Source organism: Elgaria multicarinata, chromosome 6 (assembly GCF_023053635.1).
Source record: "Elgaria multicarinata webbii isolate HBS135686 ecotype San Diego chromosome 6, rElgMul1.1.pri, whole genome shotgun sequence".
NCBI classification, from domain to species: Eukaryota; Metazoa; Chordata; class Lepidosauria; order Squamata; family Anguidae; genus Elgaria; species Elgaria multicarinata.
Genome location: NC_086176.1, coordinates 90,029,721 through 90,056,725, shown reverse-complemented (window position 1 = coordinate 90,056,725; position 27,005 = coordinate 90,029,721). Strand labels below are relative to the sequence as shown.

At 42.2% G+C, this 27,005-nt stretch overlaps 1 protein-coding gene and 1 long non-coding RNA gene across 2 annotated transcripts in view; one reads left to right on the top strand and one right to left on the bottom strand.

The window, feature by feature from the left end:
- Positions 1-856: 856 nt before the first annotated feature.
- Positions 857-16,510, bottom strand: LOC134399940 (uncharacterized). Its single transcript, XR_010025553.1, has 3 exons — positions 16,385-16,510; positions 14,136-14,286; positions 857-1,201 (listed from the first exon to the last, which is right to left on the bottom strand). It is a non-coding gene; the product is annotated as an uncharacterized LOC134399940 (long non-coding RNA).
- A 1,159-nt stretch (positions 16,511-17,669) lies between these two features.
- ZSWIM6 (zinc finger SWIM-type containing 6) overlaps positions 17,670-27,005 on the top strand; it is a 107,817-nt gene continuing 98,481 nt past the window's right edge. The window contains exon 1 of the mRNA XM_063128032.1: positions 17,670-18,375. Coding sequence (XP_062984102.1) covers positions 17,670-18,375 — 706 coding nt within the window. The remainder of the gene's footprint in view (positions 18,376-27,005) is intronic.

Here is a 27,005-nt window from a genome sequence, read left to right as displayed (position 1 = left end):
TATTGACTGAACTATGTCATGTATCATCTTTTGTATTATTAAAGCTATTGTTATGTATTATTTTCATTAGCAAACCATCCCATGATAATGGATCGTGTAGAGAAGAACGAAAATAATTTTATGGTTGGGGGTCACCACAACATGAGGAACTGTATTAAAGGGTCGCGGCATTAGGAAGGTTGAGAACCACTGCACTAGTGCTATATCAATGACATATTTCTAATGTTCAGGCTGTGAGTGCTGTTGTTTATGCAGCCAAAACATCATCACCTGACCACAAGAGGAAGCAACACCAGACTTCAGGGAGGCCCAAGATTTGCAAAAGTACAAAAAACTTTAGAAAATTCTAAGAAAGGGGACCTCCAAAAGCAAAACAATGAGGACTGAGCATGCTCAAAGGACACAGAATATTGACTGATTGTTGGAGGAAAACAGAAAAACAGATGGGAGGGAGAATCAAATGGAGTATCATGGAGGAAGGCATGACTGACAGGAACAGCAGTACTCAACACAGCACCATTTTGCTGCATATCTCACTTCTTTAGCATAAATTTTGCCTTCCTTTGGTACTCCATAAACTTTGTGTACTTTACTTCCTTCACATTTTATTTAGAATATTTTTAGATTGGAACAACGAATTCCACAACTGGAATGCTGTTACCCAGAAGGCCCTGTCTCAAGTACCAATCAACCTCACCTCTCCATGAGGTGTAACATGGAACATGGAACACAAATTTCAGGAGGGCTCATATAGGAGGAAGCAGACTTTCAGATACCCTGGGTCCAAGCTATTTAGGACTTTTTAGGTAAGAATAAGCACCTTGAATTGGGCTCAGAAAGAAATTGGAAGCCAGCGCAGCTATTTCAATATTGGTGCTCTATGGTTTATTAAAAAAGGCATGCCAGATAACTGTCTGGCTGCTACATTTCCATCAGATCAAGTTTATGGACACTCAAGGGTAGAGTGTGTTACAGTAATCTAAACGTGAGGTGATTAAAGCAGTCACTTTGAAGGGACACAACTGGCACATCAGCCAAAGCTGGTAAAAGGCAATCCTGGCCACCACCACCATCTGACTATCGACAAACAGTGCTTTAAGGGTTGATCAGCTCACAAAATGGTTCTGTGACGAAGTGCAAGTTAACTACCCAATGATCCCAAAATATCCAGCTTGGCTTCAATCTTCTTTTGTACATATTTCTGAAAGGGAAAATAAGATCATTAGCCCATATCCACGTGTCAGACAACCAGACTGGACTCTAAACAGACATGTTTTTCTTTCCATTTTTATTATGCCTAATGATGCCCCATGAAACTTGCTGATTACCCATAAGTCAGTCAACTTTTAGCAAAAAAAAGGAGAGAAGAAAGAATCTGTCCACTAGCCATCCTCATAAATTCATATGGGAAGGGACTTGAAATATTTCAGTTAAGTATTTTAATAACCCCAATACTAGATATATTCATACAAATTCTACTTTTTCATTAAAAGTTGCAATGAACCTTTTTAAATCACAGATGAATAGCAGGCAAATTAGCTTTCCAATTGATATTACTTGTCACAAGCCAGCACACCATTTAGAGGCAAAGTTTCTTGACTAGAATGAATAGGCCCCTTACCACAGCTTAGCAGTTATAGGGTGGGGTCTGATATATGATTTAGTTATTTATGAGAAGGAAAATCGGGTTGATAAATTGGAATGGCAGAAACAGTGAATATGATCAAAAAGCATTAAAAAAACTATTTAACCTTGCCTTATACTACACCCATACAAATAGCTTTTATGGAAGAGGGAAGATTTGATACCAGAGCTTGCTTACAAATAAACCTTAAGTTGAAGGTCATCATGGTTCCTATTTTACAAATGGGCATCTGAAGCCAAAACATAGCAAATTGTTCAATGTGATTCAACAGGTCCAAGGCAAAGAGCTGGGACTTCAGATTTCCAGATACAGATCCAATACTAATCCATTCTAAACTAGTTCTCAGTATAGGAGTTTATGATAGCTGGTGAGGAATCAGAAGGGCAGTGAAGTTTGCCAGAGATAAACAGAGCAGAAGGAACTAGTTGTTTCACACACTAAATAAATTATAAGACCGTTAGATTGCAGATGCAAGCATATCTAACTGAAGGAAATGGCATGCTTATGACTGCCCATGCATTCTTAACATCTGTTCCCATATAACTTTCTATTCTGTGCAGTGAATGAAAAAAGGCAGAAACATACTGAATAAAATGTAATTGTATAGCGTATCTTCCATTATTTCTACCCAAACTTATTGTCTGTAGTTTACTTAGCAAAATAAGTGCATCACCACTAAAAATAATAATTGAATTTACAAAAATTAAATCTACAACAGACACATCAGTATTATTTTTCGACATAAGTAGTTGTTCTTGCTACTGTGTAGGCAAAAAGATTCACTAAGGCTAAGGTATTTTTTGGTGTCTACTCCAACCCATTTTAGTGTTACAAAACTTTTAAGATCATGTTTCTAAGATAATATGAGTTCTTCCCAATAGCTCTGCAGAACTCTCAGTCTGCTCACTATATGAAATCAATCACTGGGACTAGGCATGCATCTTCAGGATCAATGATATAATGGAATTTTCTTCTCAGTTGACCAGAAGCTAGAATCTCTTTTTCCATGCAATATAGACTACAAATTGTGATAATTCTCCTAAAAAATAACACATTACGTAAAATTGCATTTCCCCAATGAAGCAAACAGAACTACATTTAAGTACACATTTACAAGACAATATAGGATTGATTAATTCTTTTTAGCTTACGGCTAGCTCATTAAAAAGTGTGTTTTTTAAAAAAGAAACGTCATTATACTAGTTTGCCTCTAGATATCTTAATATTTTGAAAGTATATAAAAAGCACTCATCATATCCATTTAAATTTTTATATTACTGCTTAGAAATTGGTTTATTTCTGTGCCACCTCTTTTCTCAAAGTCAAAAAACTTGTAACAATTACAAAAAAGGATGTCATTCCCTTGGCCCTCATAATTGTTTCATGGATATTTTCTTCTTCTCTGTACTCCATTTGTGTACATTCCAAGCAGCTTATTTCTCCCAGAAGAATTTGTTAATGCTTTACCTTCAATTAGAAAGATGCACAGAGTCAGTGCTGTGGTTAAGTTATGTCCCATTGTCTACTTTCCCACTGATACGAATGCCAAGACAAATGGTAGATCTGAACAACAACTATTGTGCATTCAGAAAACCCAGGAGAAAAAAACTGAGTTTTCCCATGGCTAAATGAAATATTTATTACATTTGTATAGTATTCTTCCTCTAAGGAGCTCAGATCCCTGTGAGACAGGCTGAAAACTAGTGATATGTCCAAAGCTGTTCATAGCTGATGCATCTGATGACGTGGACTCTAGTAAACTTAACAAGGTTAAGGTACTACAAGGCTGTGTTATAGCTGAGTAGGGATTTGAATCTTTCATATCCAAACCAAATACTGTACCCTTTATAACAATGGTAACTGTATAATTTGAAATGCTCTACAAAATCACACTGTCCAGATTAAAACTTTCTGAAAGTCTTAAGAGGAAACCATACAAGGGAAAAACTATTTGGATAGCAGGTGCTTCTGTCAGCTATGGTACTTATAATTTTCCTCCCTCAACCCATTACAAAAGTTATTCATTTTGGATTTAATCAACTTAATAAAGTATCAGATACTATAAAATATTGCTTGCTTTCAATATTATGCAATTGAAACAGAATGGATACAAAGCTAACAGTGGAATCCTATAAGGTCTACTAAAATAAGCACTACTGAGTTCAGCAAGACTTATTTTCAGTTGTGTTTATAGGATTGCAGCCTAAATTACTGCATCCTCCCATTTGGCTATCCAATCTAGATGCATTATTAGGGCTTAGCTGAACATTCTCCAAACCATATTCTGGCTTTCAGACACCAAGAATATTTTCTGAAAGATTACCAAAAGCTTTGTTTATGCTTGTTCATAGTTCTGATCAGCTTCCGTCTGTTTTGTGCTTGAAAAAAGACCCCTTCTTCCTACCAACAACGATGTCATCATACAGCCAGATTTGACAAAGTGATCTCACTGAAATCAAGCAAAACAAGTTCTCTCACACTGAACTACCTTTGTCTGCCCCCACTGATGCCATTATATAGCCAAATTTGACTTACTAAATAAATATGTTATTAGGATGGCTACTTTGCACAAAAAATAGTACTGAAACAGTAGCTGTAAAAGGCTCACGATGGAGTGTTGCTGTTTTTACATGAATGCCAGAGAGAGGTGAGGATATATATTAGGGGTCATTTCTTTGCAATCTCCCCCACCATGGAAATTTGTAGAAGAGGGCCCTCTGAAAGACTGACAAATGAATATGCATTTCACTGGGGGACGGGCTTATGAAATGCATCTTCAATTTTAGTTCAGATGTACATTACTGCCTCCATTTGGTGTTCTATGTAGTCATTTCTTTGCCCCTTAAACATAACTTAGAGACCAAAAGAATATTGAACTGCTGCCTAAAATAAGATCAGTAGGAGCTCTCTACGGAATCATTTAAACCCTTTCTCATGCTTTTAGATCAGATATCTCATATATATAGGACACCAAGATAGACTGAAACAAGTGACAAATCTTGAGATAACAATAAAAGCAATAGAAATGAATCCAACTGGAACCAAACAACTCTAATTTAGTTGTGCAGGGCTCAACAACTGCACTTATGCAGAGGACTGGATTCAGACTTGCACTCAGTGGAGTTCTGCTCCTGCTGGAAAAATGTGCTGGGTGCATTTTTCTCTGATTTTATCTTCCCTCTGCGGCCCCCTGAAAAGCTATAAGAAAGGGTAGGGGAACCCTCCATAGAATAGGAAGTAGCACTGGGGACTGCAGTGAGAAGGCAGAACTGGCAAAAATGTCCACTGGCCCGTCCTCCAAGCAAAGAACCACCACTAAATCCTAGTTCTTTCTGCAAACATTCTATTCGCAGAAGGGCAAGTCTGGATCCAACACAAGTATCCATAGTACAGATTCCTCAAATTCAAAGTTAAAGTTAAATGGAAAATGCTTTGAGACAAAGTGGTATATTTTGCTAAGATTACTATGGAGTTCAATCCTATGGTTTAACACAATACGTTTTCAGAATATTAAAAGAAATGTGGCATAACTGGGATACAATCAACAGCAGGTAGTATTTTGCATCTATCATTGCGATGGCAATATGATCTGTTAGATAAATATTGTTCAGTGCATAAATAGTAAGTCATCCACACTTCACTAGATAACCAAATGAGATAATCAAAGTAGAAAAGCGAATGAGAGCCACCTAACCTGACCTTTCTGTTATTGCTGGTGATCTAGAGACAAATTTGGACTAATTTCCTAATTAGTCCAAATTAATATGTAAAACCCGCACCTACTGCCCACTTCTCTTTCATCCCCCTGGCCCAGAATTTCTCAGCCTCCTTGAGGGGACATGGAGATGGATTTTGTGTATGACAGCAAAAACCATATTTAGCTTATCTTATGGTAGTTCAGTTCAAAGAGTAACATGGAGAGTTAAATTCAAATCAGAACTAATAGGTGCACTTTTCAACCACAAATCTTAATCCAGAGTGGAAAATGACAACTTAACCATTATGGTTTGGATCTAGAGAAGTATAAGCAAAAACAAACTTCTTTTTGTAAAAGACAATCCCTCCTCCTTCCTGCTGTAGCCCTGTGAGCCCACTGCAAAGGCACCCTGAAGGTTAAGGGATCGTCCAGTGCAGCATGGGAAGAGGCAGGGAGAACTGCATCTTGAAGGGGAAATTATCAGCAGCAAGGCCTCCTCCCTTCCATGACTACAAGTGCCTTAAGTTCTGCTCAATATCATGTATGAGAAGTGCAACATTACACATTAAACTGCTTGCTAAAAATTAACCGAAACAGATGGTTAATACCAGTATTTTTATAGATCCCTTTAAACACTAAAGGTTTTAATTGCATCCAATTTGCTCACAATACATTGTGGCTCAAAGCTTTTCACCTTGGGGTGCTTGTGTTTGTTTAAGTTCGACCATATGTTAAGTCAACTTACATTACACTATTCCCCTAAATTTTAGTAGTATCACTTTGCAGAAAAAAGGTATTTTGACTGTCTACATAGGTAACCACCAGCCATTCCAAATGTTTAACATTATGTTAAAATATTGTTACCTCTAACAGGCTACCAGGACCATGAGCTTACTGACAGGCTACCATTTCTTCCAGAATGAAGTAAGAGCAATCCTTGTATTGGGGGTATCATTTTTGTTTACGCTGCCAAACTAGAGATCAAAACAGGGATCCTCAGCTAGAAGAATAAGCCTTCCTTACAGGTTAATGTTGCAAAGTCTACTACATAACAAAAACTGCTCCATAGATCCAATAATTAAGCAATTTAAGTTATGTGCTATTATGTATGTGATAGAACCCAATGTACTTTGCTGTAATAGTTAAAAAAGCCACTTCAGGAAATGAAAATTGAGAGCAGAGAGGGGGAAATACCTGGCCATCTTTTTACCGCACCATATTTCACTGCACAGCCACTTTTACACCCACAGGCATTTAAATTTAGGTTTGCAATGTTAGGGTAAATTTGCATTTAGGGTAAGCCACATGGAAGAAAAAGCCACTGAAGTGGGGGAGATTTGGAATGGGTTGAAAAGAATAACACACTTCTCACAACATTCCTGTTCTTAGTTCCTGTTCTTAGTATAATGCCATTCTAATACATGCATTTATGCATAAAAGTATAGTCATCTCTAAGACTCCCAGATCCACTCAGAAGGTACACAGTATGTTGACAATCTGTGCTCTCTGAGGAAAATATAGCCGCCTCATATGTCCATAAAAATGACCAACTAACAAAGCAAATGTGCTAGCTTGCCTACATCCAAATACATAGATTTATCAACAAACAAACCTTACTAATAAAATACTTTAATCCTATATCCTTAAATCATAGATGAGAAACAAAGACCCTCCTTTTCTGAGATCAGAAAAGAACAGAATTTAGTTTTTCTCCATTTATTTCCTTCCCTCAGAAGACAAAATGACCTCAATTGTCCAAATTCACCCTTGTGTACATAGGATCTCTGTCTTAGTCTTGTATAACCCTCATTGAGCAAGGTAGAACTTGCTTCAGAATAAGCAGGCACAGGTACATGATAAATTGCAATGCTAAACATGTTTATATGGAAATAAGCCCCATGAGTTCAGTGAGATACTTCCAAGCAAATATACACAGGATTAAACCATTTTTCATTTTATATCCCAGAATTGTTCACAGCAGGACTTTGAAACTGAAGGTGGACTTTTAATTCCCCACCACTGCCTTAAGTTGACTTAGCTTACTATCCTGAGCCACAGAAGTTATTTTCAATGCCTGGGCTGAGCCTGAGTAACTATAACCAAGCCCACACACATCTAGGAACAGGATGCTGCGTAATGAACTACTTCCAGAAAATATGCACTATTCCTTCTAAGAAATAAAGAGCTGTAACTCCTTCAAAGAACAAATCAGTAACCTTTCAAGTTATTCACCTCAGGGCATTTGGGAGAAGGTAAAGAGAAGGGGAAGATAAGCCCACAGAACTAAACAAGTACAGATAATCAAGCCCACTCAGACAATTACATTCAAAAGACAATGCAATGCAGCCATGCTGCTTGTAAAACAAAACAGGAGGCTTCAGGTGCAAATGATAATACAGCCTTAGTTCCTCATGCGTAATGGAAAGCTCACTCACAACTTTGTTAATCTATAAAATAATAGGGACAGTCACAAGGGAGATGAGCTATGGGGACTTTCAGAATCACCATCTAGTGGGGAGGAGGTAGTTTATACTCAGCTACTACTTATTTGCAGGTCCGCCTGATAAGAAACACAAATAAACACTCTGTGCTGTTAAGATACAACATTCCAGTCAAATCATGAGTTCCAGTCAAATCATAAGATCCCATTGCAGCCTGCCTGCCTGCCTACTAGTTTGTAATATAGGAATTATATTATACTATCCTATGTTGCAGGTTTAATTACTGGGATACTTTATTTGAGCTACTTTGAGTACTTAGGTAAATTGCCGTAAGAATACAAAGAATTATCAAGCAACAGATGAAACTAAGGTTTTGCATGAACTTCAGGCAGATCACCTCCTTATGTCTTTGATGAGAATATGCTCTTCCATGTAATGGTGCAATGTCTACTCAAAAGTAAGTTCTATCACTTTCAACAGGGTTTATTTCAAGTTAAGTAGGTATAGGATAAAGTGCCACAAACACAACATTACTAGGTTTGAGGGGAAAATATTTGAATTATTTGCATTCTCCAACAGAATAGAACACAATTTAGTTAAGTAATTTACTTTGCATTAAAAACAACTTAAACAAGTATTTAAATCTTGAACTATCTATATTTAAAAACTTTATGCTTAGAGTAGCCTAATTAAGACTCAGTTCTAGTATTATACTTTTGTTTAGGGATAATGTAAAGGTGCATAATTCACCCATGCTGCTTACTAAGTAGGCATGTGCTCCGCTCCGATTAGAAGCGCAGAAGCAGGAGTGAATTGGCCTGCTCTGCCTTGCCCAGAGGCGGAGTAGAAGCGGACCGTGGACCCCTAGAAGCAAGGTGAAGAGAAGCGGCCATTTTCAGAGCGCTCCGGTTTCTGCGGTCCGATCCGATCGCCATCTTGAAACATTTCGCCCATAGGATTGCATTGTGGAAAAGAAAGGGGGATAACTGTGTTGTTTTTGAAGCTATCTTTCTGAAAATTCTTGTGCTTGGAGAGTCGTGGATGGGAGTCATTTTGAGCCTACTCTCAGCTCTCTGCGTGCTGCGGTTCATGTGCTAGAATTTTTTTTAAAAACCGGCGGGAAAATACCTTTTCCGAAGGGCTGAGGGGCAGAGTCAACTCCCGGTCATGATCACATGATCCCAAAGTTGGAGGAGGGAATAGGCAAAACGGGTAACGGGATTCTGGGAACTTCTCTTTCTTAGTCTGAACGGACTTTTCCCAGTGTTTTTTAAAACAGTAGCCCCACCAAATGCACAAACACAACCTGAAATCATATACTAAGCCAATAATAAGAGATAGAAACACAGCACTGCTACCCACCCTAACTTTGGGGAACAACTGAAAAGATGTGGTGCAAGGGAATGAGCTCCCCTAGGGCATCCCATGTGGACATGCCCCCACTCTCTCCTGTATTTGGAGGGCAATCAGAGCCCTCCAAAGAGAGTAACCTGGTGAAGCAATGCCTATCATGAGTTGAAGTGACAGTTCTACTCCTCAGCTCTCGTGGTGAAGCAATGGCTTTCATGAGTTGAACTGGCAGCTGCTTCCCCCTCCCCTGGGCACGTCCCCCTATTGCTGGTAAAAGACAGATATAGCCTTTTTTAAAAAGTTCTTCTTGTTGTTTATTCAGCAACACTGCTGCTTTTAATTCCACCCCTCCTTTGTTTATTTATTTATTTATTCCATTTTATATGCATTACTGGCTTATCCTTGGCTCACTTCCTCATGCCCCCAGAAATGTCTGCTGCCTGCCTGCCTGCCTGCCTGCCTGCCTGCCTTCCCTCTCTCCTCCCCTGCCTGCCTTGCAGGGATGTTGTGTGTGTCTGGCTTTGACTCAGGGAAGAAGTCCTTCCTGCGCTCACTTGGAGTTTTGGAAGTTCCAAATCCATTTTTCAAGTGTGGAAGAAGATTCATATAGGTTTATCTCTACTCCCCAATTCATGGCATGTTGGGATTTCCTTTGAAATGGCCCCATTGAGATGTCTGCAGGTTTAAGCCCTGCCAAAAAACAGGGGATGATGGGACTGCCTTGAGTCTGGGCGTGCGTGTGTGTCCCTGGATAAGCTATCATGGTGGCGAGTTTGAGGTTTCTAACGTGCAAATTGATGGAGCTATCGAAAGGGGTGTGAATGGGGTGCCCGATTTTCATAAATTCCCCAAAAATCAGGGGATGATGGGACTGCCTTGAGTCTGGGCGTGCGTGTGTGTCCCTGGATAAGCTATAATGGTGGCGAGTTTGAGGTTTTTAACGTGCAAATTGACGGAGCTATCGAAAGGGGTGTGAATGGGGTGTTGCATTTTCATAAATTCCCCAAAAATCAGGGGATGATGGGACTGCCTTGAGTCTGGGCATGCATGTGTGTCCCTGGATAAGCTATCATGGTGGCGAGTTTGAGGTTTTTAACGTGCAAATTGACGGAGCTATCGAAAGGGGTGTGAATGGGGTGTTGTATTTTCATAAATTCCCCAAAAATCAGGGGATGATGGGACTGCCTTGAGTCTGGGTGTGTGTCCCTGGTGGCGAGTTTGAGGTTTTTAACGTGCAAATTGACGGAGCTATCGAAAGGGGTGTGAATGGGGTGCCCGATTTTCATAAATTCCCCAAAAATCAGGGGATGATGGGATTGCCTTGGCGTGCGTGTGCATACCTCCATGAGGTGTCATGGTGCCAAACGTGAGGTTTCTAACTTTCACAGAAAAAAAGTTGTATACTTTTTAAGCTTAATGCAAGCCTATGGGGCGGGGGGGGGGGAACGGAGCTCCGATTCAGATCCGGAGCGGAGCGGGCATGGGCGGAGCGAAGCAGCCCGATCCACAAACCACGGATCTGGAAGTGAAGCGGAGCGGGGGGTCCGTGCACACCCCTATTACTAAGGATCTGTGGTTACTCTCCATCATTTTATGCTCAAATGCCCCAATTACTAGATAATTTAAGTTTTCCCAGTGCCAAAACAAAAACTAATACTCCGTTCTTGCTTCTGCATGACAGAATCCCCTACCACCCAGGACAACATAAAAACATTTACTTGGCACTTGATGCAAAGAAACACACACACACACACACACACACACACATCACTTCTTATTGTTCAGAGCCTATTGGCTAATCATTAAAAACTGCTGACTTACAAAGGTAAGCCTAATGGCATAATTCAAATAATTTTTATTTCACTACTGAGATCTTAACAATTCTTTTCTTTCTCCCCACTACCGTCACAACCCTGAAAGATGACATAACCCTCTTACTGACATAAATAGGGAGGATGTTTGTGTAAAGCATCCCTCTCCACTACTGTAAAACATACTTTGCTCAAGCATTGTAGGCAGGGCTGTTCTATTAAAATGAGTAGATCTCTTTTATATCATGCAGTGTCATTTTCAACATATGAAAATCTTAGTGTCCTCTATAACCCTTGTACCATGTGCAAGTAAGGGAGATAGTATTTATGTGGTCCCCACAACCACACCACCCTGTTGAAGTGAAGAGCCAACAAGTAAAGAGCTAATTACTTATTACAATGATGCAGCAGTATACATTTGTAAGTATGGAAAGCATATATCCAGTTTACAATCAAGCAGGCTGGAAGGGCATCTAATTTTCACCACCATACAGATCTGAGTTGCTTAGAAGTATTTGCGTTCGGCAGTGAGCTAACTGTACATAATCAGGAACTGGCAACATCAACACTTGGCCTGATGGAGAATCCTATGGAAGTGATACATACAATTTTAATACCTTTCACCAGCAGAATACCTTTCCTGGAAAAGGGTATCAATGGCTACAAGTCCTCATGGTTATGTGCTACCTCTAGTATCATAGGCAGTATGCCTATGTACACCAGTTGCTGGGGAACATGAGCAGAAGGGTACTGTTGCACTCATGCCCTGCTTGTGAGTTCCTGATTGACATCTGGTTGGCCATTGTGTGAACAGAGTGCTAGACTAGATGGACCCTTGGTCTTATCCAGCATGACTCTTACGATCTCAATTAGAATGTAGATAAAACATCTCTTTATGTTGTATCTCCTACTTGACAAACAATTGATCAGATACACACACATTAGCTTCTTACAAAAATGAATAGATTCTTTCCTGTCAACAGTCAGCCACAACATTGTAATATACAATCTGTAATATACAACAATTTGTCTTCATTTCCCCCCTCGCAAAGGACTAGCATAGTTACTTTGAAATGTATTGAACAGGAGTGAGGGAAAAACAAAGGTAACTGCATACTCTCTACTTCACATCTGTTAGGATTAGGGTGCAATCCTATTTATGTTTAGACAGAAAAATCCAACTACTCCCAGCATTTTCCAGCCAATTGTGCTGGGAGTTGTAGAACTTTTTTTCTGTCTAAACATAAATAGGAATGCACCCTAAGTGTGGCAAATGTTGCTTGTTTGCGCTTTTCCAGTTCCCTTGTCTTATTAGTCTGGCTTGAATAGTTGAGGAATGGGTTCCCATTTTATAGGATGAAAAGAGTCTAACATAGAGGATGCCAGTGCATTTAAACCCTTCCTTGTTGATATTTTTGGTAGTGTCTATTTAGAACTTATTTAAGTTATTTCCAGCCTTGATCCTATACTCGTCTCATCATACAATGATGCAATAACATATAAGCCCAGTGATCACCACTGCACCCCAAACCCCTTATTAGTGCAAGGAAAATAATCTTTCTCCCCTAACTTAACACAGTTTGTTAATGTTGAGTAACTAAATCGCTTTATCTCCCCCCCCCCTCCACTTTTTTGTCTGGGAACTGCCCGTGGCTTATTTTCCTGCTCTACTTTTCCAAATACAAATAAAAACAGGCATCTGGGAGTTTATTTCTCCTGCCTAAAATGGTGGGAAGTAATATTTCTTAGAACTATTGCACCAGGAAATGATAAATATTTCATTGGAAGTGAAGAAGTCAAGGAGCAGGACATGATCTTGAACAAGTCTGAAGTCATTGACAAGACCAAGATGCACATAAATACCTATATGCACCCAGAATCTTCAGAAGACAGGTTCAAAGATTAATTTGATCCCAGAACCAAGGCAGGACCAACTAGAAGAGCAGTGGTGGTAGTCAGGAAACCCCTAAAAACAAGCCCAAAAATTGGTACTGCACCATATCACTTCACCAGCAGATAATCTCATGGGGTTTTCTGGCACAGCAGAACCCATTACCTGGCTGAACTAAACTATGATTCCTTCCCTTTAGGTGCCTAGACTGGAAGGGACAGTCAATCTATTGCACATACATTAGTAAACACTATTAAATGCAGGCTGGTGAATACACACCAGGAATCACCATGTTCTCAGTATGGTGAATACACACATTGAAAAAAACGTTATGATTCTTAGTTACCACTTCCTAAACATAACCCACAGTCCTAAAATCTCCACCGCACCTTCCTACTATTTACTCTAAAGTTCAACAGCCATCCCAAAACACGGAATAAAAATTCATGACCCAATGAAATCCCCTAAAACCATCACATCTTCCAAAACGCAACAACAGGCACACCATTGCCAAAGAATAACTCTCGCAGCACTTCCTAGAATAGTTGCACCTGTTTGTAGGGATCTTAACGAACACTGCAAAAGGGGCAAGACAAAGGCAGAGTACATGGAATTGCTGGAGGCTACCCTTTGCAACAAGGAATGACTTCAAGCACCTGTGGGGGTGCTACCTCAGCCCAACCACCACCACGGGGTGTGTGTGGGGGGTTGACAGTGGGAAATCATTGACACACAAAGCCAGGGCCACATCTTGCAGCCTAGAGAACTCCCTGGAATAGAATACGCTAGTGTTGTGAAAGCTGCTAGCAGCTCATGGCACACGAGCCGCAAGGACATTAAAAGTTGAGTACACTTAGGAGACTTTTACTGGACTCCATTTGTTGAAGGAGTCACATGTAAAGGACAGGACTTAAATTAAGACACTTCTCAGTTCTCAAACATGGGACCAGAACCATATGAAAAGGGTACCTCCAAGTGTGTACAGAGCTTTCCTTTACTATAAAAGAAAACTCTGTGTCCACCATCTGGGAAAAATAGGTAGGCTTCAAGAAAACAAAATATGGTTTCCAGACAGGCGTAAGACCTGGTGTATCTCTTTAGAAATTGAACACTAGGTAGAGAGAGTCTTTTTCTCCCACTCAGGAAAGTGAGGGCTAGACTACTCTGTGCAATCAGCAGACTACAGTGGCATTCATAAACTCTAGGTGCACGTGGGGGTGATCATTTTTATGCTTCTCAATTAAGAAATGAGTCTTTGCATGTAAAAGAAAATGTGAGAACATTTGTCCATGACACTCACCTATATGTGTGGGGATGGGGGCTATGTATTCAGTTCTGCAATCCAATCTTCAGGGTAATTTGATTTAAAACCAAGGTTTTAGTTTTCAAGTTCTTGACTATGCATGCACACTAATTTCTTGCAGTAATAATTAAGGAATATCTGAAAGAAACTTAACAGAGAACTTATATTACTTAGGAACGTTATCTAAAGCCTGTCATTTACCTCACATACCTCTTGCCTGATGGAATTTCAGGGTTCCAAACAACCTGCTTTTGTTTTCAGGTTCATACTAGTATATTATAGCTTCAGGCTGATACTAGTATATTACAGCTTCAATCCTCTATATACTTACTTGAGAGTAAGTCCCATTGAAATAAATGGTGCTTATTTTTTAATAGACATATAGGATTGTACTGTTAGTACATTTTCAGTTCTTTATTTCAGGATTTTGTTCAGACTGCTGCACATCTGTGGTTGATGTATTTCCCCGCTTTTCCTTACTAGTTACCAGTGCATATGCACAATGATTAAAATCACACAAAAAGAAATCCTGAGACAATTACATGAACTGAAGTGTGCATGTGAAATTAATTTTACAAACTGCATTTTTAGCTGCAATAATACAGACTGAGTTCGATAGGATTGACTATGTCCAGAGCTCCACCAAACAGCAGGGGTGTAGACTTCTCAATTTGAAGGGGGGCATGGAGCTAAACTTGGAAAAGGGTGGTAGGCTTATTTGTTTACATTTATGTATATATTTCTATTTCTAGAAACCATCCTTCATTAACAATAGATCCTAGAGTGTTTAAAGCCACATATTAAAATAACAAGTACTCAACAAAAATACATTTTAATTTTATTATGATAGTTAACATATCATACATAGTTTTATACAATACAGACAACTGGAGACTGACTGAGGAATCTGCCAGCTAGGCTGGGAGCCTACTGATGTTACCAGGTTGGGCATTGCCCGCCCCCCCCCCCCGGGAAATCTGGTGGAGGCTTCAGCCCCCTAGTTTATGTCCCAGAAAACAGCTCAACACTATAGATGATGTAAAGTACTTATATCCCACTTTTCTGTATGAAAAGAAGCCTTGGAGTCGCACAGGAGGTGATATAACCTTCAGGACTCTCAGAGGAAGGTGATCATGACATCATTTCAGAATTCATTGGGGCATGAAGACTCTTCTTAAGTCATGTGAAGACTCCTCTATGGGACTTGGTCTTACTATTATTTGGTTCTTTTAAAGTGTGCTTACTTTCAGCTCCTTGCTTTCTCTTTGTAAAAGTGTTTTAATGATCTATTTGTTCTTCCTCATATGAACTATTACCATAAATGTCTACTTCATTTGTACAGACAAGCCTGTAAGGCAGCTTATAATAAAATAAAACAAGCACACAACATACATAAGGTCACATTGGCCTTGTAAATAAGCCCACAAACATTACTAGCTTCCTAAGGGCTGAGGAGAGATGGAGAGTTGCCTTTCTATGCTAGGTGCAAAGCAGACTACTCCCCACTAGCAGCCTGCTTGCTTTGTATGCTGGATGCAAAGGATCCCTCCTTCACAGCCTACTCACTCAACTGCATGCAGTTCCTATTCACCAATTTATTTACAATATTTGTGGATCACCCCTCTGCTAAATGAGCACTTAAAAACTCAGCAGAACAACTGTCTTTGCTAGCCATTTAGAGGACACTAATGAAGAGGCTAACAACCTGCTGGGGCAGATCAGAATTCCACAACTTGGGTGTTGCTACACAAAAGGCACTTAGGAATGACCACCAATCTCACCTAAGACGGCGCACAACAACATCGCCTTGAATGGTACCTGCACATTTCAGGCAGGCTCATAGGAGAGGCTACCAGACTAGCACTTAAATGTAAGCCTGTATTATTTAAATAACATTAATGATGCAGTGATGAATAAAGGGCTAAGGCTTCAATCCTATATCGACTTATCTCAGAGCAAGTTCCTCAGAATTCAATGGGACGTACTTCCAAGTAGACAGATAACAACAGTACACTGTTAAGTACCCTTAGCACTGCATAGGGATTGCAATCTAAACACACAGAAATGGGGTTTGGGGGGAGAACAGAAGGAAGCAGAAACCTGGTTTCAGAACTACAACTTGTGGCAACTCTTTCCTTCCTCACATTCCTGGCCGGGGCTGTCCTTTTTCATCTTCTCTTAGGTATGAAAGAGACAGCGACCCACTCGTCTCAGTTTCGCAGCACTGCAGTCCTATACCCACTTACCTGTGAGTTAGCCCCACTGGGTTCAGCGAACCTTACTTTTGAGTAGACACGTTATAAGACTGATCGATTGCGCCGAGTCTTCTTTCCCTCCAGGCCACTCCTACTAAGAAGCTGCGAAGTCGGAGAAAGAAGGGGCAGCTCGATATCGGCCCTCTTCCCCCCCACCCCAAACTAAGAAGCTCCCCTCTTCGCTTTCTCCTCCTCCCCCGCGCCTGGGTCCCTGAGAAACTTAGTCAACTCGGCCGCTGCCTCTGGAAGGATATTCCCGTTACCGAATTCACTCCCCTCCGAGAGGCGCGAACGCGGGTAAGCCCCTTAGGGCCGGCAACTTTCGAGGTCTCTCCCCTCCTCAGCCGATGACGCTTGCGCGCCTCTGCCACCCTCCCTCTCAAAGTCAAACGCGGCATAAATTGCCCGCCTTCCCCTTCTCTCAGCGAGGCTAGCCGCCGCCTCAAGCAGCCCGCTCGACCTTTGGTTTTCCCTCGGACGGCGACGGAGGAGCAAGAGCAGCGCTGCCTAACGGGCGCCACGTTCTCCCGCTACCTCCCAGACGCTCATAGGAGCGTTAAAAGGGGAGGGCGGGAGAAGGCGCGTGAGGCGACCTAACGGCCGCTGCCTGCCTTCGCTACCGCATTTCCCAGCCGCGCGAGCGCGACCAAACCCTGTTTCCCCGCCCCCCATTCTGGTTTTGTTTATTCCGCCTCCTCCCTCTCAATGGCTTTCCTGCTGAGCTTGAGAGAAGGCACCGGAACCTCCTCCACCTCCTCCGCATTCCATTCCCTAAATGGTACCACAGAGGGAGCCGACGGACCCCGCCCACTTCGCCCAGCAGGAACAGCACGCGCTGAGAGAAAGTGGGGAGTGTTTGATAGACATATGCGCACAAGGCACTAAGGGGAGGTGGGAATGGACAGACAGACGGACGGGGTGTGTGCTGTTACGGATGGCCCCGCCTCCGAGCTGTGATCCTCTCAGCGCAGCCCTTCGACTCCCCCACCCTCACGTCGTTTGAACTACGCCGCCGTCGGCCCGTCACCGCTGACGCGCCGAGCACACGGCCGCGGGGCCCGTTCTATTTATGTTTGTGGCCTCTCGCTTTTCTTTTTGCATATCCCCGCCCCTTTCCCTCCCCTTGTTCTGTGGGCCTGACGGGTGGCTCCCGCCCTTTTTACCCGTATATGGGCATGGTGGGCGGGACCTCCCGCTCCGGCAGCCTCTCGCTGGCTTCCTGGTGCCGTTTATAGAGTACAGCCACTTCCGCTGTCTGTTTAGAAGCGGCGCGACCATGGCGGAGCGCGGTCAGCTCCCTCCCCCCGCCAAGCGCCTCTGCTGCAGACCTGGCTACGGTGCCGGGTGCAGGCCAGGCCAGCGGGCGGGTGTCGGCGGCGGCGTAGTTGCCGGCGAAGGAGGCCTGGGCGGCGGCGGGGCACTATGCGTGGCGGGACCTTCCTCGGCCGCCGCCTCCTCCGCTGCCGTCGCTTTCCCCCCTGCCCTCGCTGCCGCCTATGCCGCGCTGGGGGTACTGCCGTTGGGCAAGACGCAGAGCCCGGAGTCGCTGCTGGACATCGCGGCGCGGCGGGTGGCGGAGAAGTGGCCGTTCCAGCGGGTGGAGGAGCGGTTCGAGCGCATCCCGGAGCCCGTGCAGCGCCGCATCGTCTACTGGTCCTTCCCCCGTAGCGAGAGGGAGATCTGCATGTACTCTTCCTTCAACACCGGCGCCGCCGCCGAGGACTCCGCCGGCAGCAACGCTTCAGCCGCCCCACCGGGCGGGGGATCTACCGCCGTCGGCTCCACGGGCACCGCCGGCGGGGGCACCGCCTCTGCCGCCAGCGCAGTATCCAACAACAGCAACAGCGGCGGAGGCACCAACAGCACCGCGCCCGGGGGCGGCGGAGGAACAGCGGACGCCGCTGCCGACGAGAACCGCCTGCCCTTCCGCAGGGGCATCGCTCTGCTCGACGGCGGCTGCGTCGACAACGTCCTGCAAGTCGGTGAGTCAGGCGGGGGTTGGGGGGCAGGGTGGGGTGGGAGCGGCGGGGAGGGTGGCTGCGGCGGCGGCTTGTTTTCTCTGCTCCCCACCCCCTCTTTCCTCCCCGCCGCTGTGCTTCGAGTCACGGGCTTTTCTTCTCCTCCTCCCCCCACATTCTCCAAACCTGACTCTTTTCTCCTTGGCTCATCCACCTGTGCAGCCTGCCATTCTCTCGCTCCCTTTCTCTCGCACACGCACGCTTGCTCCGAGCGGGCCTGTCACCCTGGCCAAACGTACATTTTCTTTCGAATTTGTCATTCCTTCTCTTCTCACCCCCCCCCACTCACTAGCACCCTAAGAATCCAAACCATCCAAGCCGCTTCCTTCTCCCACAGCTAACCTTAGCTAGCTTTTTCTCTTCGCCTCGCTTTAAATCTGCTCTTCTCCCCACCCCCACAACACGCACATAATCCTTATTTGTCTTTTGCATCCAGACAACACACACAGACTTGATCGTATTCCATCGGACTCCCTTTGCACCTTATTTAAAGAAAGCCCTTACCCTGGATAATCCCAGCACATTCTAATCCTTCACCAGGGGCTGCTTGTTCCTCCCTAGTACCGTTTCCTTTATTAAAATACGCTCAACTTATAATAAGAGATATGTGTCCCTTTCCTTGTTCTATTCCGTCTCCCTCCCCCAGCATCAGGGAGCAGGAGTGGAAGTGAATCAGCAGGAGGAGCCCCTAGGGAAGGGGGTGGAGAAGGGAATAGGAATATCTCCTTATCTCTTGGATTTGCTAGGGGAGGTTGGAAGCTTCAAACAAAGACATTTCTAGGACAGCAGCACTTGAGAAGGGGGTGAACTCGACCCTTAGCTCTGCGTAGACTCCTTGGGTGCTCCTATTCCCAGTCTGTATCTCCTAGTTGTCCTAGGTTTTGTTATTGGTGGCAGTGGGGGCAGGTCACTGGGTCATAAAGCTGTCAGATTGCTGATGAAATTAGGGCTTGAAAGGAGCTCTGTCTGAGATGGGGGCAGGCGGGTGGGTGGGGAGCTAGCTGCCTAGGGGGACTGCTGTGCAGGAAGGCAGAGACGGCTTCAAATGCTGCCAAATCGCTTTAGGATGTTAGCAGAGTTCTACCCCTCCCTCAGTAGCAGTGAAGGGAGGGGATACTGTTTTGTGTGTGGAATAATACTTTCTCCTAGTGTCGATGCTCTTCATGGGGGGAGGGGGGTGTTATGAGAGACAAGTCCCATTCCACTAAACTCCTCCCTTCTGTAAATCAAAAGGCTCTGGAGGTGTTTCCCTGCACCATCTTTCTGCCCTTGAAGGGTGGGGGAGGGAGGGGTTACTTCTATCCATAATGGGAATGGGTTGTGTGTGTGTCTGCCTGGCTGGCTTCTTCCGTTGTCATTGCTTGGTTTGGAAGTTAAGGCTCTGCTTGGAGAAATAGGCAGACGGGTGGCTATTTCCCTTTTAAAACTTCCTGCTCAGGGTGAGGCTCTCAGAGCTCAGAGCTGGATTTTTTGTTGTTGTTGTTGGATTTTCAAGAGGGTTATATTTTGGCAGCACATCTCCAGTGGCCTTCAGGAAATTCCCCTTGGAAGAGAATCTGGCACCTTCTCCTTTTCATGTTTGTGTCCTTTTCAGGGTTTTTTTTTATTGTTGTTGTTGTTGCTCCATGAAAAGGGGGAACCAAACAAAAGAACCTCTTTCATTGCTTTTCACTGCCAGCAAAATAGCAAGGACCTGACAAAGGGGAAGTCGATCTGGAGATTTTAAAGCTGCAAAACTCAATTTTTCCTCCGCTCAGCTTCCTCTGACATGAAATTTAAATGCAATCCTTATCACACGGATGAAGTGACTCTTTTTTTTTTGTAAGTGGGTTGAAAGCCACAGAGCTGAACATCGCGACTCCCTTTCACAGGACCACCTTTTTCTTACATTCGTTTTTTTCTAATAGTTTTCATTATGGTAATGTCTTTGCTTTCTGAGGGTGTATGGTCAATATCTCTACCTTTTAAAAATGGTCAAAGACAGCTTAATCAGAGTGGAGTTGCTGAATCGTGCGACAGACTACATTCTCATCATGGTTCCTTCCTGTTCTGCTTGTAAATGGTTTGGCTTTGGGCTGTCCCCTAGGTTCTAATTAACATTCCTCAAGATTTCTGGATCTGTCCCTCTAGCAAGGGTTTGAGGCATCTCTCCATTTCGTGGTGGCACTACCAGAACTGAGCCACTTCTGGTTTGGCTGGCATTGCTGAGGGCTTTTTTCTTTTTCTTTTGCCTCTGCTTGATTCCACTTGCAAGGGATGAGGAATGACAGGAGCGCACATAGGGAGGGTTTCTTGGCTGATTACATTTAAGCTAGGAATTCACTGTGAAAATAAAGCCAAAGGGTGATAAATAAAAGATGCAATCTTCTCTAGGAGACAGACACCCAGCATGGGCTTAGCTTTGCTTGCTTTCGGCATTTAGAAGAGGCCTCATTGAGAACTTCTGAAAGAAGAAGAAAAAATAACTTGTGCAGCTCTCAAACAGGGGAGGGACCTTGAGTGATGTTGACAAAGGTCAATGTGAACAGAGGAAAATATGCATAAATAGAACTCGTGTCCACTGCTGCTTCTGGAACACTTAAATAAACATGCAGTAAATGGTTCACACTGGAAGTACACTTTCATTTTTTCCTTATATGATCCTTTTGGAAACCCTCCAGGCTATTAATGTATGGAAATGTTGCATTTCACAGCAGTGTTAAAATGTGACTTTATATGGGGTGCGGTGAGAAAAGACTGTAGCTGTTAAGAAGATGCTGAAGTTTTCCAAATCACAAATATTTTCCGTCAGCACATGTAGAGCTCGTTAATATTTGTAAAGATTTTACATAGGACAAAAACTGCAAAAGAAAAGGCTTCTCAGAGAAGATTATAATTGCTGCTGACAGATTTATTTAATTGTTGTTATTATTATTATTATTATTATTATTATTATTATTGGATTATGCATACTAGTTTTGTAAACTGGCTTTATAATGCCATAATTTGTGATTTTATGACTGTTTTTGGTTTATTAGGTGCTTTGGGAATTGATTAACTGAAAAATGACGTTAAAATAGTGTGCAGTGATTGACTGTAGTGACATCAGGCAGCTTTCCATAATATTCATAGTTGATATCTACAGTGAACATTACTTGAGTAATGCTAAGTTCTGCAAACTTTATGCTGTAGAATGACAAGGTTAGTGAGCAAATGTTTTTAATGCTGGGTAACATCCTATCGATAACGAAGAATTTACATTGAAGTGATGTTGTGCAAAAGCCATGCAACTTCTTCCTTTATGCTCTATCATTGTGAAATCTGCAAAAGCATCATGCTGAATATAGGAAGGTGCCTTGTACTGAGTCAAACTATTGGTTCTTCTAGCTCAGTATTGTCTAACTGGCAGTGTCTGTTGAGGGTTTCAGACAGAGATTTTACCAGACCCTACCTGCAGATGCTAAGGACTGAACCTGGGACCGTTTGTATGCAAAGGATGTGCTCAACCCCTGAGCTGTGGTCCTTCTCTGTTTGAGATGCTACTGTTGAACTACTCTGTATTGTTATAAAAGTTGTTTTAAAATAAAATCCCTATACAATTTCTGCTTTGGGAAAACATAGTATTATCCTGTAATAAAAATTATTGAAAGCATATTTCATAATAAAAGATAGTTTGGAATTAGGTACAAGACAATTTATTATAGTTCTTCATTGTGGTTACATCAGGGTCGACACAACTTCCATAAAAACTTCTAAAATCTTTGTTAAACAGGGTAAACTGTGGTCAAGCTTATTACCCCCCCCCCCCCAATTATTCTAAACTTTGAAGGCCAAGGTTTTAAAACCTTGTACATAACAATACTATAAAACTGTCTCTGTGCTGTTCAGCTTATTGAATGTAGGGCATTGAGAGCCATGTCCACATGGGAATACATGATTACTTGGTCACTATAACTACGATATACTTAAGAATCTTTTGTAACTATGGTTGCTTATTGTTTGCCAATTGAAAGCAGTAACTGGTAATTCTTTTTAAATCTTCAGAGAGAGAAATTGGCAAACTGTTTAAATTCTGTATATATCAGAAACAGGCATTTCTTCTTAGAAATTTAAGCTGCCTGTTTCACTGATGAAAAACGTCATTAGATTTAATGTGTGAAAATTGAGAGATTGCAACTTTTAAGATGTTAACTTTCAGGGAAGCTTCTCCATGGTTTTAGAGATCACAGCAGAAATCAGGTATCAAGAATACTACAGCTGTACTGTAAATTCTTAAGGTGGCATTGGGGCTGTTTGCATGACATGAGGTTACATACGCAATTTGGTGTTCATGGATGCTACAGTTCAACATATGTTAAATAACCCACAATGAACTGTGGTCCAAACCCATTGTTCGTAATGATAGTCCTTTTGCTTATTAGTCACGTTGGATAATAGATAATTTGCCCTTTCTTTGTAAAGAACCAGTACATGTTTATACTTGTGCATATAGAATAGCATTACCCTTTTCCATTCCTACTTCGTTTCTATTAATATTTTTGCTATTTCATTTCTGAGTATTTGTCTTTGCTCCTTGGCATTTATATATTTTTGAAATGATTTTTTGTGCCTGCAGAACTGTAGGCAATGCCATGTCATTCCCAGCTGCAATTCCGCTTACGCAGTTGTGACACGCTTACATCATGGCTGATGCCTGATGGAGCCCTGCATATTTCTGGCCAAAACGACAAGTGGGTGGAGCTGCAGCCAGGGCAGGTTCTGCTGCAGCATTCCCCACCCCCACCCCCGCACTCTGCCAACTAGGCCCCTTTGGTAGAACCTCAAAGTAACTCAGATGTGTTCTTAACAGCTGGCATAGCTATTCCTTTAGCCTGTATTCTGATACCAGAGGAATAATGTACTTCCAGTCAGTCAGTCCTTCCATGGCTTAGATTGTCATACGCAGGCACTTCCCCTCAGATTATTGCTATACATTTCTAACCTTTATTTGTTTATTTTTAGCCATTCTATCTGAGTCGATGAAGCTGGGGCCCACTTAAGCCTGTAAATCGAGTCTTGTATGTACAGAAAACTCTGGCTTTTAACAATGATGGCCTCTGTCCGCTGCTGCAGTCAGCTGGAGGGCCCTGTTCCAGCAGTGCCACTGCCTGGCTGCTCACAGTGAAACAAAGCACTACTGACTTGCGTGTTGCCCCTCTGTTGCCTGGAAATGCTCGGCTTCACCAAGGGAGGCGAGTAGGCAAGGAGTGGTAGGACTGCTACCATGAGGGCAGTAGTGGGGTTGTCTGGCCTTAACAACTGGCAGCCTTAGCCAGAAGCTGTTGTAAACCTGGGGCTCGTTTATCATCATCATCATCATTATTATATATATTTGTATCCCACCTTTTGCCCAATACTGTTCATGGGTTCCTGTGTGAAGTGCTTCTAAGCCTTAGAAGCCTTAGAATCTAAGGGCACAATCCTATGCGTGTTTAGACAGAAGTCCTCCAACTGCTACCATTCCCCCCACCCAGCCATGCTGGCTGGGGAATGCTGGGAACTGTAGGACTTCTTTCTGTCTAAACATGCGTAGGATTGTGTCCTACATTGTCTTAACTGGATTAACTGTGCCAGTACTATGTCTTAACTGACCTCTTAATCATGTTGCCAGTCACTGCGCTAATGAAGCTTTCTAAGTATGTGACGGTTCTCAAACTCTGGCCCAGTTATGGGATTGCAGATGGTGCTGCCACCTGTTGAAGGAGTAATTATTTAAAATGAAACTGTGTTTGGCAGGTTTGTATGAGTCAGTTGTGCCTGAAATGAGAGCAAATTTACATTGCTGTTTGCTCACTTTCATGCACCATTCCAGTCAGCTCGGTCTATCTGCTTGAGGACTTGTGTAGGTGTTCTGAGCATTTTTTTGGCACAGAGTAGCATGTACATAAACCCCACCCTGAACATGTATGGAATCAGCAGTAAAACAGTCTGCAGATTATGAGTAAAACATTTTATATTGCACAACTATAAATGCTTCTAGGGGGTAGACTGGTTAGAACTTCACCTACTAGTCAATCCAGTTTTGATGCCAAGACAACTTCTTGAGTGTTAGTGCAATTCAAAACTTCTGTATCTTGTTGGCACATAACGGAGAGAAGTGGGTGTACTTGACCCTCTTATTTTCTGAATCTGACCTAAAAGAGGAAACTAGCAATTTGAGACAGTGAGGGGTATTGAATGACTAGGAATTCCTAACCTGGTTGAATTTTGGCATAGCAATTGGTTTTAAAACACTTATGTGGCAGTAGGTTTTGAATGATTAAATGCAGTCAGCGTGCAAATTGCCAAGTATCCTTCTCTAGTTGCTACTTTTTGTATCCAGCTCCTGCCAAGATATATTTTTTTTGTGGGGGGAGGCACATACACAGTCCTGATAGCAAGGGAAGGCTGGGTATAGTGAGGTGGGTCCAAGGAAGGTAATCAGCAGTACCCCTGTCCCTTTGACCCGCAAACCAAAAGCTTTTGTATAGGGCTAGGCTTGACTTGCTATAGCCTACTGCGATGCCTTCCTGTCTGTTGACTCACCTGTCTGTTTCATATTCAGGATCTGATGTAGGCTTGCATCGTGACACCTAGGAGCATTGGGAAACCTATAGTCCTTACCCTTGGAGTTTGTTCTGAAGATAGTAATGTATACCTAAGCATATCTCTCTTTGCTTGTTGTCTGTAGCATTCGTTTGTCTTAAGCAATGTTCAGTGTCCTGGTCTACTTTTCACTGGTGATACATTGACGCTTGTTCACAACTCCTGTTAGCAGTAGTACTTTCAAGATGCATGGCTGTCTTCCTTAGTTATGGTGTTTGGGTGCATCAGTCTCTTGATTTGTGGAAAAAACAAGGATGTAGCAGAGGCCAACAATTTAGGCATAATTTCCCTTACTCTTATAGTCCCCAGTGCTACTTACCACACTGTTCCAGAGGGTCCTCGAACACTCTGGAGTAGAATTTTGGGAGGCTGCAGGGGGGTGGGGGGAGAAATTGCTGCTCCGCCCCTGAGCATGTCTGGATCCAGCACAGTATATTATAAGCAATTATAGAGGAATTGTTTCAGGTGGCACATGGGACAGTTCTCTCTCCCATGTTTGAGATTATGCTTCAGTACTGCTTATATTTCTGGCCAACATTTTGCTTCTTCACATATAGTTTCCTCCCCTAAAAAATTGAGCTTATTTATTAGATGTGCACGCCACGGCACGCAAACATTTAGTTTTGTTTTTTAAAAGGGGTGAGCTTTTTGTAAAAATAAAATAGTTTTTAAAAGCCCTGTAGTGGTAACAATGCTATAGTTATGAAGTTTTTTGTTTTTGTTTTTTAAAAAAAACCAACTCTACAAAAATGGCAATACACTGCCTCTTTATTTTTGTTACAAAACATTGAACGTATCAAGGACCAGACCTTTAAACCTTAATGAGAATTTTGTCTCCCTGATGAAATACTTCCCATCCTTGCTCTTCTGAGATCCCCCCAGCACCTAACTGTTTGACAAAAGGCTGTTTACTAAGTCTGCACTTCTTCCCTCTTATCATTAAGGATTCTAGCTAAACTATGAATGCAGAACATGAGTTATTTAAATCTATGAAGTATATTGGAAAACTGTGAAATGATCTGCACCACCACACCTGTAAAAGGAGACCTTAGTTGTGTGTGCGTGCATTGCTTTCTTGTTGCAAGCAAGTGCATTTGACAGTCTTTGAAATAGCTGGACGTTATGTATGAGCAATGGCTGAGGAGGGCTGACATTAATTGGAAAGAGGCAGGAGAACCTGTCAGTAGGTTTAAATTCTCCCTACTGGAGTTAGCTGATCAGATATATTGGAAGCTCATTTACTGAATTAATGTGTTGAAAATCTAGGTGATTTACCTCTTGTCTTGCTTTAACAGCCTGTCTGTTTCTGTAAGTCCTCTTTTATTGTTAATTGGTGTCAGTTCCACTAATGTTAATAAAAGATTTCATGGAAGATTTAATTTTTGTGAACCGCCCAGAGAGCTTCAGCTATTGGGCGGTATAAAAATATAATAAATAAAATAAATAAAAAAATAAATATATGGGAAATTTTAAAAACCTTCCCCTCTATAGGTTAAAAAAAGGGACACATGTAAAATATATACAGCGAGACAAAAAGATGCAAAATGTTTGTAAAAATGAAACAAACAGTATAAATACTGCAGTTGTAATTTAACATGGCTTAGTGGTCAGATTTGTGCCATTGTTCAGGAAATATATGAAACAGTTTCAAAGGGAAACTTGATATACGGTAAATCACTTAAATCAAACTTTTTTTCTTGCTGATTTAAATCACTAATTTAAATTGTCTGGATTTAAACCAATCCACACTGTAGTGATTACTTATTAAGAAAAAAGGTGAGGAGAAAACCCTACTGTGCAAATGCTAAGAATAGGATCCAAACCTTAAAAGCCTATGAGTGTGACAAATGAAGTCAATAGAAGATTCTACTGTGATATAAAAGATGTATATTCTACTACAATAGTATCAATGGTCTATGTGCATTATCTGTTACAACACATGATCAGGGTATCATTAACACTTCATTGAGGCGCAAATGCGTGTTACAACA